General features: G+C 35.7%; 1 protein-coding gene across 1 annotated transcript in view; it reads right to left on the reverse strand.

Moving 5' to 3' along the window:
• TFEC (transcription factor EC) overlaps positions 1 to 17,860 on the reverse strand; it is a 29,005-nt gene extending 11,145 nt beyond the window's left edge. Inside the window, exons 1-3 of the mRNA XM_034431019.2 lie at positions 17,731 to 17,860; positions 17,009 to 17,260; positions 15,253 to 15,348 (exon numbers count right to left, since the gene is read on the reverse strand). Of these exons, the coding sequence (XP_034286910.1) occupies positions 15,253 to 15,348; positions 17,009 to 17,260; positions 17,731 to 17,763 (381 nt within the window). The 5' untranslated portion in view covers positions 17,764 to 17,860. The remainder of the gene's footprint in view (positions 1 to 15,252; positions 15,349 to 17,008; positions 17,261 to 17,730) is intronic.
• Positions 17,861 to 18,151: the final 291 nt, after the last annotated feature.

An 18,151-nucleotide genomic window follows, 5' to 3' on the forward strand; every position in this document is an offset into this window, starting at 1 on the left:
GTTAGGACCAGTTGTTAACTGTTTGTTCAGTTCACAGAACCGGCTGAAGCCTCCCCCTTCCCCCCTAATCTCTCCTCACTGGGAGGCTTGTCTTGCCTACTGGCCATTTGGCCGAGCTTGCGAGGGCCCTGTTTGGGCCTGTGTAGGCCTCCCCCAGTGTGTTACAGGCAGAAAAGGGCCTGATCCAGCCCTCCCAGGCCCCATTTGGGCCTCCCTAGGCCACCCCCAGCCTGTTACAGGCCAGAGTGGAAGAAGAGCTGGGCCCAATCCAGCTCTTCCAGGCCCTGTTTGGGCCTCCCTAGAGTTCCCCTAGCCTGTTACAGGCTGAAATGGAGGCTCCCTAGGCCTGATTCAGCCCTCACCACCCCATTTCCCATGGCTTTACTGTACTTATTTTTTAAAGAGCTGCAGAAGAGGCTGATCCACATGGCAGAGAAGCCAAAGTCTTTTATTCAGAAGCCGGTGAAGCTGTAAGAATGTGAGAAGTAAGGAAAACAGCTTTCCCCATCTGAATAAAAGACTTCAGCTTCTCTGCCCTGAGGGCCTGCAGGCTTAGTTTGGACCCCATCTGGTCAGGCTTAGTTTGGGCCCAGTCTGCTTGCTGCTGACTAGCAGCAAACTGCTTGCTGCTAGTTTGAATGAGCAGCTTCAGGGATTGGGGCATGGCAGCCAATCAACAAGGGCCTTGCAGTTCAGCCCGATGAGACAAAGGAAGCAACCTCCTTGTTGATTGCTGCTGCTGCTGCCTCAATCCCTAAAGTGGGAGGCTCCTGTGGCCCAGTTCAGGTCTAGGCCAGCCTGCCACATGGCCCCAGCCGAAGTCTTCAGAAGCTGGTGAAAATGTTTTCCTTAGATTTCATGTTCTTACAGCTTCACCATCATCTGAATAAAACACTTTGGCTGCTCTGTCAGTGGGTCAGCATCTTCTGGACCTCTGGAGATCTTCAAAAAGTACATAATCCATGGGAAATGGGGTGGGGAGGAGTAAGTGAAATCTGAGATGCTAGCAAAGCAGGCCCAGTCTGTGGAGACCCAGCAGGGCAGGATGGGGTGGAGAAGCAATTGTGGGGACCCCAGGGGAGCATGAGGTATCTCAGTGGATTGGGGGAGGCCTTGGATGGTCTGCTCCAGCACTAGGCCCCACATGCTGTTCCCCAGCCTGAGATACCTCATGTGCATTTAAAGACCTGCACATTTGATTAACAAATGCATTGGGGAAAGCAAGGAGTGATCATGTTCATTTAACGTGATTCAATCAAATGAATCCCCAGGTTACAAATGTAATTGGCAGGCTCTATTACATTTGTAACTGGCAGATTATCTGTATAATGAGAGTGAGGGAGGGTCTCAGGGAAGTCCTGCCTTAGCAACACACGAGTCCTGTGTCATGCCCTCCCCGGCCATGCCAACCCAGTTACATGACTACCCAGACACACCTAGCCAGCTGGTCATTAGGGCAGAGAACCGGTTGTTAAATTATTTGAATTCCATCACTGGATGAAGTCGATAAAAGTGATGATGGGAAGTGATTTTATAACTTCAACTTGCAAGCTTCTGTTAATGTAGCTTTTCAATAAAGCAGAATTAGGTCATCTAGTCTTGTTTCATGTCTGGTTTTCCTGAGATGGCTGACAATACCCTAGTCTAAGTAAACCCTTGTTCAGTTCCAGTGTACTGTACTTTTGAACTTCAGTGTAAATATAAAAAATGTGGAGAACTTGGAAATTTCGATGGAATCAGGTGTAATGGACTAGCATACATTCCATCAGCTACATTAAGTATTGCCCTAAATTATCAATAATATGTATAATGTTGGTATGCTGAAGGAATCAGGATAGTTACAAAAGAATAAAGAGCAAATATGAAATTATATGAAAGGAGAAAAGGATACAGTGACCATTAAGAAGGCAGTGCTGATTATAAAGTTAACATTATCACTGGAAGATTAATTTGTTAATAACTACCATACATATTAGAGTTTCACTAAATGTTTACCGTACGTTTGTGAATCTGAGTGGGCTTGTCAGTTAACGGGGTGAAAATTAGTTTTTGCAATTTTTTTCAGTGAGGGGTTCTAAAAATATGTGTTTTTACATCTGCTGTTGAATACATCTGTATTCAAATCTGCTGTTATTTTGCAATTGCACAATTTCAATTAGCTTGGTATGGTAAATCCACATCTGATCATATACCCCACAAAAGTCTCTTGCAACCCACCTTGTGCTACAAAAAATAAAGTTTTTTTCTGCATGAATCTTATCTAGCTAAGCAAAAAATAATCCATGCAATCATAATCTAACATCAGAAAGCAATTATCTGAGTTACAAAAATGTTTAAGCAAATTTCATCAAGTTTTGTTTTGACTCATTCTTCAATATCATCCGCCAACTTGCTTCTTGGCCTCTAATATAACCCTCACATTTCTCATGTGTATATACTCCACTTTCTGCCTCTGTGACCTGTTTCACACATCTCCCTATTGATTGGACATGACAGGACCACTGTGGTACTTGCATTGGTTCGCCAATGAACTTCTTTATTTCTGCTGTGGTCAGTTTGCATGTCAAAGGTGGCTCATAAACATCTTCAGACCAGTCAATCAACTCTAGCAGAGTGGATGCTCTGGCATTGATTAAAGGCATTTTTCTTGCATGTACAGAAAAAAATCTCCCAGCGCTTCATCATCTGCACTCCTCAAGTCAATGATCTTTTGCACACCAGCTCTCCTCTCTTGAATATTATCTGAACACAAGAGTGTCTGGATTATCATTTCACTGAAAGCATATCATGCTGAGCGGTGAATGGTTGGAAAACAACATCTACTAAAGCCTTCTTTTGCAATCTGACTTGCTTTAGCTGGAATAACACATGACGCAGGCCTTCAATCCAGGAATGTTTTACTTTGGTGTTATTTAACACAGCAAATAGTTAACCAGATATCTTTAGACAATGCAACTGCAGAAATACGAAGAACTCACTAACAATTAAATTTCAGATATGCTCTGGTAGTAGCTAATCAAAATAATAAAATAGAACATTGGTTTGTATTTTATTTGATTGAAATATGGAGGTTTTTTATATATGCCCCTGTTATATACAGTTGGGGTTAGGAGCTGATGATTTTTTGTCATTCTTGTCATTATCATCACTTTTTTAAAAAGTCTTGCTTTTATTATTTTTATAAATTTATTTATTTATTTTATTCAATTTGTATACCGCCCTTCTCCTACTGGACTCAGGGCGGTGCACAGCCAGAACTAAAACACATACCAATACAAAATTTAAAATTATTAAAAGAATTACATAACTTTGGCTCAAATTTAAAACAATTCAAATTAAAACCCATTGACAATTTAAAAAGCTAAAAAACTAAAAAAGACTAAAAAGGGGGGGGGGGTTCACGCCAGCCCTGCTTGATGGAAAAGAAAAGTTTTCAGGACACAGCGAAAGACCCGGAGATCCGATATCCTTCGTATCTCCGGGGGCAAATCGTTCCAGAGGGCAGGAGCTGCCACAGAAAAGGCCCTTCCCCTGGGGGTCGCCAGCCGACATTGCCTGGCTGATGGCACCCAGAGGAGTCCCTCTCTGTGGGAGCGTACTGGTCGGTGGGAGGCTATCAGCGGCAGAAGGCGGTCCCGCAAATACCCAGGTTACCCATAACTCAACAAGGTGGCAAATATGTCCTCATATTTTCCCCACAACAACAATCCTGTGAAGTGAGTTGGGCTGAGAGGAAATGGCTGGCCTAAAGTTGCCCAGCTATGTTTCATACCTAAAGAAGAACTAAAACTCATGGTCGTCTGGTGCCTTAACCACTGGACCAAACTGATTCTTAAAAAAATTCAATGTGGCTTTTTTGGGTCCCTTAGCATAATTTTATAAGGCTGTTTAGAGAAGTAGATAAGATGAAAAAAGAGTGCCAACTTCCGGTTTGGCATCGCAGCGAGACAGTCAGGGAATTAGCAGGCTCCAATGAGCTCCATGAAAACCCCAGCTGACAAACTGCTGCCAAGGGGTCTGCGGACCATCCTGCAGGGATGGGGAAGAAAGAGAGGTACCTTGAATGACCAAGAGAATCAGGCAAGTTTCTCGAAGGTCGGAGGGAACTCTCTGTGACTCAGCAGCGGGGGATGGCAGCCATCCCCAGCTGCCATGAAGCTGGGACAACTGGACTAACTATAGAGCTGGAGAGAGGAGAGGAAAGGAATGGAGTTTTTTGAAGCCGGGTGAGTGACAGTCAACCCAGACATGAAATAACAACAAGGGAAACATATTTCAATTATAAGACCCCTAATGATAAATAGCGGCTAAGGAGCGTGGGGGCAAAGAAGACTTTGAAACGTAACTTTAAAGAGACAAAAACCCGTAGAAAGTTGATTTTTGAAAAAACCATTTGGAAACCTTAAACAATTAGATAATGGTCAAAGGATTGGAAAGAAATAAAGAGATCTTTTTTCTTTTTTTTCTTTCTTTTTAAATTTTAAGAAAAACAAAGAGAATGGATAATAAGCTTTAAAAAAAAAAGAAGTGATGTACAAATAAAAGGAAAAAAAGGGAGAAAAAAGAAGTGAAAAGAGCTATTTAAATTTGGACTAGACTTTAAATATGATTTGGTACTTTTAAACCTAAAAGAAAAAGAGAAGCTAAATAAGATTGTTATGTAATTGAAACAAAATGGATACTTTTTAAACAACCAGAAATTGTGGATTGCAGAGAGACCATCTGGAGTAAAAAGGAATATTGCAACTTGGTTTTTGTTTTGGAAAATATGGACTTCACAGATAACATCCGTGAGAACTTATGGGGGAGGATTTTCTTGTCTACAAGCGGCTTGACTTTGGGAGAAAAAAAATAAAAAGAAGGTATCATAATGGAACTCTTATAATTGGAATAATATTAACTTAAAAAGGAAAATGGCGCAGGAATTAGAGAAGGAACAAATTGATCTATTTGACTTGGACAATGGAAATAAGAGAAATAACTATAATATTGCACCGAGGACAAAAATTCGAGGATACAGAAGTTGAAATAGAGTATAAATAAGCGGACAAGAAAATGAAGAAGGAGGAATAAGCTATAGAGGTGGAGAATAAAGAAGATAAAGACAATGTGTTTAAATATGAATAAGTAATTGATTATGTGAATAGTAATAATAAAAAGGTCTCTAGAGATTATATTGAGATTACAACAACATAATGATGATTATACTGGGATTAACAGTGAATGATAAAAGAATAAAAGGTTGGAAGATATTAAGAAAAATAAGGTTCAGGACTTGGATTTATAAAATGACTATATTGAGATTAATAAATGTGAGATGAAATATGTTACAGAAACTTAGAAATGAAATATGGATTGAAGTTAAAACATACAAGAAATAGACTATGTTAAAAGAAAATATATTAATGGATATAATGAATCAATTTTTTATTAAGATGTTAGAAAGTATTACTTGAGAAAATTGATGGCTATAATAATTGGGATATTGTTTAAATAACTATAACAATTGTAACAATTTGAATACTTTTAATAATGTATTTATTTAAGTAAAAGATGATTATGTTGGGATTAACAGTAGAATGATAAAAGAAGGTTTCTAGAGATTACACTGGATTTACAGTGGAAAAAAATAAAGATGATTACACTGAGATTAACAGTGAAAAAAAGATGATTACACTGGGATTAACAGTGGAAAAAACAAAGATGATTACACTGGGATTAGCAGTGGAATAAAGATGATTACACTGCGAATAGCAGTGGAATGATCAAAAGAAAGGTTAAATTAAGTAAAAAGAAAATATAATAATGGACATAATGAATCAATTTTTATTAAGATGCTGGATGGTATATTTGAGAAAACTGATAGCCATAATAATTGGGATATTGTTTAAATATGTATAACAATTGTAATAAATTGAACATTTTTTACTTAAGCAAACAAGAAAAGAAAAATTGAAACAATATATGATTATGATTTACAAACAAAAATTACTTAATTGCTGTTTATAAGATTTAAATTAAATAAAGTAATACTGGAATAAAGATTTAATGAGAACTATATGAAGTAATAAATAAATGTAAGGAAGTTTTAGAAATGGAAATAATTTTGACATATATAAACATGTTTGAACTGTATTGTTAACAGTGAGGATTTAGGATAAGAATTGTGAATGTAGTATGGGGTATTAATTGTTAAGATTTAAGGTGGGTTAATAGAAGGGTAATTGTTTTTTGATTAAGTAAATATGAGTAAATTTTTTCTAAGATGGTATTAGTTGAAATATGTAATTTAAGACTAAGAAATAAGTGATATGACAAATAGAATATATAAAATTTGGTTAAAGATGACAAAAAATTGAACAAATTGATGACCGGATCAAAGCTCTGTTCCAAAAAGATGTAATTTGTGTGTTTGAAAAAAAAAATTAAAAAAAACTTTTTGCAAAAAAAAAACAACATGAAAAAACAGTGCCCAGTCTTTCAATAATTTTATTAAATAGCCCCAGTATGTATATTTATTCTATTTAAGATAAAAGAATTTTGCTGGATCAAGCCAAAGATCAGTCATCTGGAGCATTTCTATTCCTGCAGCTGCCAGTCAGCTACTTTTAAGATATTAATTCATAAGTGGCCTCTACTTCTATACATATAGCTATTATGATTAGTAGCTATTGATATTCTTATTTGATCAAATCATGTAAATTGGTGGCTTTCACTATACCTTGAAATAACAAAACTGATAAAAGATAAAGAGTGTAAATAGTTATTTCCTTTTGTCTGTCATGAGGAACGATGATCATTGAGGAATCTGTTTGATCTTGACTGTCCAGTTTGGACACTTGGGATCAGAGTTTGATCTTTGAACAAGTTTCAAGTTTATTAGATTTCTATACCGCCCTTTTCCCGAAGGACTCAGGGCAGTGTACAGCCATATTAAAACACATAGATTTATAAAATTTAAAACCAATTAAAATTGAATATAAAAATTTGGCCCGTGAATTAAAACACACATACACCCATTTTAAAATTCGTACTAGGCCAGTCCAGCTTGCTGGAACAGAAGGGTCTTAAGGGCGCGGTGAAAAGTGCGCAGGTCGGGACTAAGATGAAGCTCTAGGGCAGCTCATTCCAGAGGGCTGGTGCCCCCACAGAGAAGGCTCTCCCCCTGGGTGTCGCCAGTCGACATTGTTTGGCCGACGGCACCCTGAGGAGCCCCTCTCTGTGGGAGCGTATTGGCCAGTGGGAGGTTGTTGATGGCAGAAGGCGGTCTCGTATATACCCTGGTCCTAAGCCATGGAGCGCTTTAAAAGTGGTAACCAACACCTTGAATCGCACACATAACTCATTTAGCTATATCTGTCCAGTCTAGGGTGTTGCATATTGGGAGTTAACAAAACACACACACACACACAAAACACCTTTCTAGCATGCATTTTACAGAAAAATTCATAGCTTGTTTTTTGAATAAATAATTTCCTATCGTGACATTTGGGCCAGCTTGGATTTTTCTTGACTATTATTTTGATTCTATTTTAACTGTTAAGTTTTCCTATATTGGATATTGCTAGTTTACCTAGTTCAGAGGCATTTTACTACAAATGGCTTGATCTATTAACAGGCAATATTTGTTAAACGGGACCTTGAAAGCATTTTAGTCCAATGTCTGCACAGAATAGGAATCCTCAGACACTATACAAATGGCTGTCCAAATGTTGTTTGAAAACCTCTAGAGATGGGACACATTCTAGGAGATATGCTGTTCCACTGCTTAATAGCTCTAGCAATTAGAAAATTACTTCTTGAATTTGAATTTGTCTCTGTAAGGCTTCCTTCCATTGTGCTATTCTAAGATATCATAGAGACTAAAGACACACCTTTTTCCCTGTGACATCTTTCTATATTGGAAGATTGCTATCATGTCTTCCCTTAGTGTTCTGTTCATTAGGTAGTCATACTTATCTACAACCTAATATATTTATTATTTCTATGAACCAGGGCTGGGTTCTACTTACCTTTACTACCAGTTGGTAGCAGGGCTGCACGCGTGCGCACACTTTGCTCACATGCATGTGTGCTCTTCTGTGCAAGCACAGAAGCGTTTTGATGATGTCAGGGTCAGTGGGCGGAGCCTCCCGCCGGTTTTACTACTGGTTCTATAGAACTGGTGCGAACCGGGGACAACCCACCACTGCTATGAACCCATTTGTAATCTGGTTTCCCAATCTCTACCTGGTTTACTGTAGCAGTCACTATTATCCATGCTTACATTTATACTTCTATCATCTTAAGGCAACATACCTGAAACAGCTGTCAGACATTGAATCTACAGATACATCACATTCACATCATAAATTCATTCATTCAGTTATAAATAACCAGATGTTCTGTTAAGAACTACTTTGTACTTATTTGTGAAATCAATCCTGTCTGGGCCATGTTAAAATCGCGATTGATATCTGTCCAGCATTCACTGAAAGTTTCTTTCTACATTCAGTTAATTCAAAATTTAAACTAGTTTACTTGTTTATTTTGTTCACCTGTTAATTTAACAGGTGCTTCTAATTTAACTAGTTATCGGTTACAATTTTTCTCAACAGAGCAGCATTAAGAACCCATTTTTAGCCTATAATTAATTAGAAAGTATGGGGCATAGATTGTGACAAAATACTTGATTTTCTGGTAATTTCCAAGGAGAAAATTTAAAAAATAGGTCTTCAGTTTAAACCTCAGACACACTGATTTAAAATGCAGTCATCAATGACAGTGCTTCAAAAGTTTAAGAATATAGTAGTATTTTTATTAATAGAAAATTTTATTGATAGAAAAATGCATTTTGTGGTTCATTTTAATTAACTAAAATAGAATTTGTTCAATATTTGTTTCCTTTTTTATCATTTCATCTTTAGGTTTATTCAATTTAACTAACCAATATGTTCATGTCTTTGCAGATGAATGATCAAATATGCATTGACTTTGGCCCTTTTAATGCAAACTGATCCACTGCCTCTAATGCAACTACCTATACAATGAAACAAAACTATCAAAATATATTTCCCCTTCTAAACTGGAGAGGAAACAGCACAGCTTTGTGTATTCTATTTGTCCTAGCCTATATTAAGCCTGTTCATAAACAGGCTGAGAGACTGTCTTATTCGCCGCAAATTACAGAAATGACCTTGAAGTAACTTTAGTTGTTTATTTTCAATTCTCTGTGATTTAACTGCCCATCTACAAGACCTTTTATCTTCAAGGTAACACTTGTCTTTGTACTACGTAAGCAAAAATGCTGAGTTTGATTATATAGTAAGCAGATGGATGAGGCAGACAATATTTGAAAAGCAGAACATCCAAGGAGAATAGTGTTCAGGCTAGATAATGGAAACATAGCAGCAGTATTAACTAGAAAATCTTTCAAAGAATAGGTCAACAGCTGATATGTAATTATGCTGTGGTCCTTTTCTTCAAATAGGATTCAGATTAGAACATAGGTAAAGAATGTTGCTGCTTCTAGGGGCAGTGCTCAACTCCGTTTCTAAGCCAGTGCTGTCTGAAGACATCTCCATGGTCATGTGGCCAGCATGACTAAACGCCGAAGGCGCACAGAGCGCTGTTACCTTCCTACCAAAGTAGTCCCTATTTTTCTTTTTTTTTTTTTATTGTAAAAGTTTTACAATTACATTTTCACCCCATTTTCACCCCCCTAACCCACCCCAAACTCCCCAACCCACCCTCCCTAACCCCCCCCTAACCCTCCCCTCCCCCCCGGACTTCCATAGAATGTACCCCATCATTATCCCCTTTATATAAAAAACCTTGAACCCCCCCCAACCCCCATATCATTTATCATCTTCACATAGTTCAAATATTTCTATCTTAATATAATATAATACTATCAATGAAAAGCTATTTGATACTTCCTAGTTTGATATTTGTTCTGCACATAATCTATCCACTTTTTCCATTCACATTCATAAGTCTCTTGTGAGCGGTCTTTTAAATATGCTGAAATCTTCGCCATCTCAGCGAAACTGGCCATCTTCAAAATCCATTCTTGAACAGTAGGCAAAGCTTCATTTTTCCAATATTTACCTATCAACAATCTCGCTGCTGTAATCATATACAAAATCAACTTTGTTTCATCCACTGTAAAACCCTTAGCTATACCCAATAGAAACAATTGTGAAAAAAATTGAATTTTTTTCTTCAAAACATTCTGCATGACCCACCAAATTTTTATCCAAAAAGCCTTAACTTTCTTACAGGTCCACCAAATATGATAATATGTAGCATCTGTACAATCACACCTCCAACATTTTGGCTGAACATTAGGGTACATACACGACAATTTCTTAGGGTCTAAATGCCATCTATAAAACATTTTGTAAAAATTTTCCCTCAAATTCTGCGACTGTGTAAATTTAACATTCTGAACCCAAATTTTTTCCCATGTTTCCAACATCACTGGTTCTTCAAAATTTTGTGCCCACTTAATCATACAGTCTTTAATTAATTCAGTTTCTGAATCCCTTTCTAACAAAACATTATAAAGTCTTTTAATATGCATTGGACCTTTCTCTTTTATATGTCTAACCAGTTCTTCCTCATGCAACATAATACCAATTTTTTGGTCCTCTTTCCATCTCAATTGTAGTTGATTATATTGAAGCCAAGTTAAGTTAATCCCTTCGTCCAACAGTGTCTGTAATGTCTTCAACTGCCATCTGCCCGCATCTGTAAAAAGAACCTCTTTGTATAAAAACCCCCCGAGTGACATTATATTTGTATTCCACATAATATGACCAAGATCCAGCCATAGCGGTATTTTATAATCCCATTTGAATCGGTGCTTCTTCCAAACTCTCATCAAAGAATCTCTAAGTATATGGCTTTTGAATACTTTATCCACTTTGTTATCATAGAATAAATAAGCATGCCATCCAAATTCAAGATCAAAACTTTCTATGTTCAGTATTCCAGTCTTTTTCCTTCCAAACCAATCACTTGCTAAAGTCAAAGCTGCTGCTTCATAATATAACTGTAGGTTTGGAAGTTTAAGACCTCCCCTTTCTGGAACATCTTGCATGATTTTCAATTTCACTCTCGGTTTTTTCTCGTTCCAGACAAACTTATTCACTCCAGTTTGCCAGACTTTCAGTTGTTTATCACTTTTAAGCACCGGAATCCTATTTTTCTACTTGCATTTTTACGTGCTTTCAAACTGCTAGGTTGGCAGAAGCTGGGACAAGTAATGGGAGCTCACTCTGTTACACGACACTAGGGACTGCCGACCTTTTGATCGACAAGCTCAGCATGTTAGCCACTGAGCCACCGCATTGTAGAACATACAATGCCACAATATCCATTTCAGTGCTAGATTTCTGATCACATGAGTTTTTAGCTCATTTCCAGTAGAATATATCTATCTTTGGACAGGACTGACTTTCTCATAGTGTAAAACAAGATCTTTCCTTAAGCCAGACTTTAAGGTATCTTCTTGATACCTTTAAAGTATCAGCTTGTGGTTATTTATTGAGAACAATTCTATAGCAGAATATAAAGAAACGTGCGAGTGATTAACCCAAAGACTGTTGTGGCTGTCATTTTGGCTTTTTTGACCTCACCTCACAGGCATTCCCACTAACATCTTAACCACTATACTACAAGGATCTAAATATTTACTGCAATGAATATGAGAAGACTGCCTCTTGCCAATATGGGACTTCTCTCATTCTAAAAATAAAATGAAGCATTCAATCCACATTAAAACTCACATTTTAAATAATCTTTTAATCTTTTAAAGGACATGATTATTTCGGAGTAGCAAAAGAAAGCAAAGCAAAACCCTCTTAAAATGGCATGATAATAAATTAGCAGTGTGTCATTAATGCCCAAAAGATTTAATGTTCAAATGTTTCCTCTTCTCTGTCCATTCTTTTTTAAATATATATTAAAGTTTTAATGCTTCCACAGAAGGAAAGTATATGGGCTGTCCAAAGGACAAATATATAGCAAACAACAAAGGTATAAAATAAAAGGAGGTAAAGCACAATCAGGCTTGCAAGAATCTGTTGTTATAGCCAATCCCAACAAAGTCAGCAAAACCCGTCGCTACCGGTTCGTTTGTGGGTGTGCATGCGCAGAAGCGACTAGGCGGGTGGCTGGAGCCTCCCGCCGCTGCCACTACCGGTTCACCCGATCCGGGGCAAACCGTTAGCAACTCACCACTGAACAAAGTATAGTTTTAGTCTTTCTTTGGAGCTGATTTCCTAGTTTAGTCTACCTAGTTGGACTGATATCAATCCTTTTCAACAGAAATTCTACACATTAACAGTGGGTTTTTCTGTAAGTGATCTATGTGATTGTGATTGCTATACAATTTGTATAATGATCATTTGGATGCCAGATATACATTTGTTCATGTGGTAGGTGATTTGCAGACCCCACTTTCACATTATACTAAAATGGGGCCATAAAATGCATCAACCAGACATATTCTACCTGCAGAATATTATATGTATTTTGATTGAAGCTTACTCCCTTTTATTGCACCCAGCCCTCAAGTTAAAAACTTTATAACTTACTCAATTTGTGAAATATGAAGATATATTTTGGGTACAATACTAAATTAAATGTATTAAATGTTAATAAGGAAAAATGGATACTGCCAAGAACTACCAAGATTGCTAAGAATGTCATGCCAAATCCTATGATACTGAGATACATATTTTAATAAGGTGTATAGAAATAAGCAACAAGAAAGGTATTGTGTTTTTATCAGCAATAAATGCAAAGTAAAAAGTTGAATGTCTATAAGATGCTAAGCTGCCATGATGAAGAAACACAGCCAAAGATCACTCCAAAAATATTTGCATGGGGGCAAAGGGGAGGCAGAGTGAATGTCAGGTTCGGCAGGCAGGCGTTCTATACTGAAATAAATTGTATTGATTTAAAAGAAATGAGGTGACCTAGTAGTTTGTTCTTTACATAGCAAGCAAGTATTTACCAACTAAATTCCAATTTATGACAAGTTTTATCTGAAACAAAAATGTTGTATAAATATTTTACATACAAATTAGGCAGAACAAAACACTATGGCAGCTGAATTGTTTCAAAAGCCTAGTTACTTTTGAACAAATATTATTGTACATATAGATCTAGGAATACACTAGATGTCAGCGAGAGGAAACAGACCACATTGAGATATAACAGCTCTATGAAATCACATCCTCATCATAAAATTACACAATTATATCTTACTTAACCGGAAAGATGGTATCAAAAGATAGTTCTACCTGAAACCACCTCCTATTGAAATAAAAGAAAAATGAAGTCATTTTGCAAGTTACAGATTAGGAGGCATTTCTTGAAATGCTCATCTGCATATGTCTCACCGTGCACATGAACGCTATACCAAATAAGACAACAAGCTTTGGTAAGAGAGAAGGAAATAATATACAATATTCATGTCAAAATGGATTCCATGTGTGCTATAGATGGCACACACTCAATATACAATGTCTTTCCACATTCTACCCAGCTATATTTCAGCAGAATCTGAACTGAGGGGAAAGCTTTGCTTTCCATTGCTGATAATCATCATCTATGCACAGCATATGGATGCACTGTTTCTTTCTCAGTATTAGTGCATTTAGCAATTACATATCAGATCAACTTGAAAGTTCAGAACATTTGCCAATTCACTAAAACCAATGGGAACAACACTAAAAGGTCCGTACAACTTTTCTTGTTCTTTGCTAGAAATAGTTAATTGCAGCACGTTTGGTGGATACAGCTTATATAAATGATCAATTTATATTTTTTTCATATTTATTTATTTAGGAAATTTATTTGCCACCCATCTCATATCCAATTTCCCCTTTTGGGAAATTTACCTTAAACTTTTTCATCAAAGGGGCTACACTTAATGGTATACCAAAGCCAACTCTTCAATTCTCATCACTCAGCCCTATTGAATCATACTATATAGCATTCATTACGCTTAACTAAGTAAATAGTTATTTTAAAAACTCAGTATGGACACTTTACATAATTTGATTTTGTTTTTCTTGTTAATTTTTGTTTTTTGTCAAGTTTGTACTCATGACATACTGACAGTTGCTGAAGCTGACAAAAACAAATGACCTTTGATTCCTCCTTGGAATTTATGCCTGATCTAATGTAAAATGTGCTCGACAAAATCATTTGCCTTGATATCTTATGCAGCCTTTTCCAGTCAGCTAAGATTAGAGATAGAGGTGTTAGTATTTAGTCAGCTCCTTTCCCTTCAAATATGTACTAAACTTTAATACTCATGGTAATTACTGGCTAGAAATTGTTCATATCAACAACATTACAAGGGGTTTTAACAGGAATTTTAGATTCTTTTATTGTTTGAATTTTAATTTGGACTTGTTGATGCTTATTGCTGTGAGCTGCCCTGAGTCCTTGTGGAAAAAGGGCAGCATATAAGTCCAATCAATCAATCAATCAATCAATCAATACTTCAGGTGCCATAAAGATCTAAATGAATATTTGAGTGTAGGAGTTTAAAACAGCTAGACTTCAATTTCTGGTGAGATGAGAAGAGACAATTTTGATTTTTAATAATTGTTCATAAATGTTGAAAAGTTGGATAGAGAGAATTTGAATTTTTAATAATGTGTTATACTTAATTGTAATTTGTATATAGGAAATTGTACTTCAATATTGTTATATTTGACAACAGTAAGTTTCAACAACAATAGTTAAGTATGTAAATATATACTATATACAATTCTTGTTCATATTTTTCATACCTACAGAATACTTAAATAATTAAAGTATTTTAGTATCAATCAATACTAAAATAGTAGGGCATATATTCTTTTGGCAATAATTTATATTTTCATAAAAATTGTCTTAATAAATGCTATCCTTGCGAATAAAAATAAAACAAATGCTAAGGAATTTGAATCATGCATGTTGTTCTGCATGAACTTTTTTCTGAAAAAAGTGACTACAAACTGGTGAAGAAAATAAAAATATTAAAGGCATTCTAGCAAAAAGATGAATCTACAACCTCACTGATTATAATTTAGGTTTACAACTTTGAACAATACAGCTTTCTATGGCACACATTTACAATTTGTAATTGCAAAGGACAGTTTGACAAACGAGTGCAAGCAACACACTTTACCTGATTAAAATTCCAAACTACAATTTTCTGACCCACACTCTCAATTGTTCTTATGAAAAAGTATGCCAATTACTTACCACTCTTGGCATGAGCAGTGGTGTTTCAATACGACTTATCCCTTCATCATTAAAATTTGATTCCATGTTGATTATATCATCAATAACTTCTTCCATCTAATATAACAAGAATTGCTAATGAGTGAAAATGAATAGTTAATAAAGAAACTTACAGTATAATTCTATAAAAGTTCATGCCAAAGGAAAATCAATGGTACATATACTGAATGAAGTAGAGGACTGCAGTCTCAAAAATAATAACTTAAGAGCAAAACCAAATTAAAAAACTAATATTTGGTAAACCTATCTATTCAGAATGGTCTGAAAGAGCACAATGTCATGATCCTTCTACAATTAACTGGAATGGTTCCTATATATTATGTGGGTTAAAGATCACCTGGAAACGATATGTAAGACTTTCTGAGTTCTTTGAAGAAAGAACAGAGAAAAAGAAAAATCTACCACTTAACCAAATGGTTACTTGTTGATTTGGGGGGGTGGGGGAATCAGAATACCCATTTGAGGAAATAGACAATGAAGTCCAAGTCTGCTCCCTCTCTGAAATATGACTTGTCTTCAGCCAATCAAATTGATTTCAGTTATTTATTGATTTTATCCTATTTCCTTATTATCTCTAATCAACTAGAATCATCCACGTGACTAATCCAAAATATATTTCCTTCTCTCTCAGTGGAATACACATCACATAGCCAAAACTATACCGCTGCTTATGATAATAACATCTTATTAACTATTTATCTTAGTAGCTAGAATCATTTATGTGTAATTGACAGTGATAAGAGAAAGAGTAAATAAGAGTAGGTAGACTAGATGGCAGAAATAATGGTTCTAAACATTTTAAAAATAACTAAATGAACTTAAAGCATTTGAAAACAAGTTTCTATCCTTGGAATATCAGTATTTTGGTCATGAAGAGGCATGAGAATCCCAATAATTGGAATAGCTTCAAATTGGTCAAAAATTTGTTCCATAGTAAAAGGCATGGAACTTGAAAATGAGGAAGAATACATATTATTGTTTTACTCCTAGAAGTGAAGCAACCTACTGCTTTATACAACCATTTCCAAGAAATGATTCATTTCAATCTCTGTCCAAACCAACCTACCTCTTTAAAGATCTGGAGAGCCCTGTGGTCTACATTTGCAGAATAGAAGCTGTTATATTATTAAATAATATGCTTATATAGTATAGAATGCAATAGTTCTACAATCCTTATTTGCTGAAACAAGAAATACTTATAGTATATTTACATGAAATAAATACTATTTTTTTTAAAATGGAAAGGAAGTCTCAAATAAAAATATGGGAAAACAGATCAAATAAGGGATGTTGGGTTTTTTTCCCCCCTACCTTACTTTTCAACCTCCAATAACAAACATCAACCCTAATATTTTTTCCCTTTCACATAGGTTGTTCAGCTATGGTTAGATACCTTGAAAAAACTAACATTATTTTTTAACACATCATATACAAAATACATCATTAAGCACTGATGATATGATAATCAAAGACTTGTTAATGATGATGTATTGCTTGTTGATGTTCAAAGGAAGTTGGATACACAATGAAGTTATGGTTTTTTAATATGCAAGCTTGATTATGGTGCAATCAATAAAACTAATGTCTGAAGTCATCCTTCCTTAACCCTATCTTATTTAAACAGCAAGAGCTGAACAAACTGGAGAATTGTTTTCTTTGTTAACTTCATTTAGTATGATAGCCTTCTCTGAACTAATCTCACAACTATAAATCATACCCCATTTTCATGTTCTCCTCCAAGAGTTAGTATCTTGATTACTGGACCTTCAGGAATGCTGATATTACTAGTAGGTGGCACATGACCACTCTTTATTATAGGTGTAGATCCTGAAGAAGATACAGATTGGGAATGAGGCAGTGGTAGAGATTGGTTAGATAACTTGGTATCCAGTTTCAGGAATGGTTTCACTTGATTCTGTGGAATTTGCTGAATGTGATACCTCATTGGATTTTCCAGGTGGGCTTGAACCTGAAAAGAATAGGGAAAAAATCCTGAAATGTTACTTTTCCTTTGTAAGCCTGATATACAAATTTCTGATACAGAAATTTGGTAGCAGTGTGACAAATTATATTTCCACTTGAAATCTATATCCTTTGAATGTTAATACAAGTAGATTGTTATTGCTATTGCTTGCATCAGAATTATCTATGCTACATTCACGAGCCAATAAAAAATGCTGGTATTTCAAACAATTTTTCCTTACTCTCTAAATTTTCCAATTTTTAGTCACTTTTCATTCCACTATTGGTGGGAATAAATATTTAGAAAAGATACCTAGGCATTATATAATATTCAATTAGCATGCAACTCTGGTTTAAAAACTTGTCTGAAATGAAATCTATCTACACAGTTATATCCTAATAGCAAATATTCTAAAAAATGGGCATTACATTAACGAAGTAATTAATCATTAAGCATCTTTTTAAAAATTAGCTCACCTGATAGCAAGACCAATCTGTCAAATGAGGCATTTTCAGGTTTACCACAGATTATCCAGGAAAGTATATTAGATGATGAAAGTCTGACTTGACCAATACAGTGTTTTCAGTGCTTTGCTTTGGGACTGACAAAATTTTGTGCAACCAAAGAGACATTATCAAGTTAGTGGTCATGTCCTAAATGGCTAATTTACAGTCCATCCTTTGATTGTGCAGATTGACAGCCACAACTTCAAATAACACCCATTTTAGAGCCTCTCCACATTCCTACTATTTATCTACTTCAAGGATATAGGCTATACAAATATGTACTGTTACATTCAGCCTCTGGCTTTCTTGAAATACTCTAGTATGACTAATGAGAAATTTCTTCTAATTTTCTTCCAATGTTTCTTAAGTTTTAAATAATACTGAAGCTTTT

This window comes from Pantherophis guttatus, chromosome 7, assembly GCF_059756535.1.
Source record: "Pantherophis guttatus breed Tessera chromosome 7, ASM5975653v1, whole genome shotgun sequence".
Taxonomy (NCBI): domain Eukaryota; kingdom Metazoa; phylum Chordata; class Lepidosauria; order Squamata; family Colubridae; genus Pantherophis; species Pantherophis guttatus.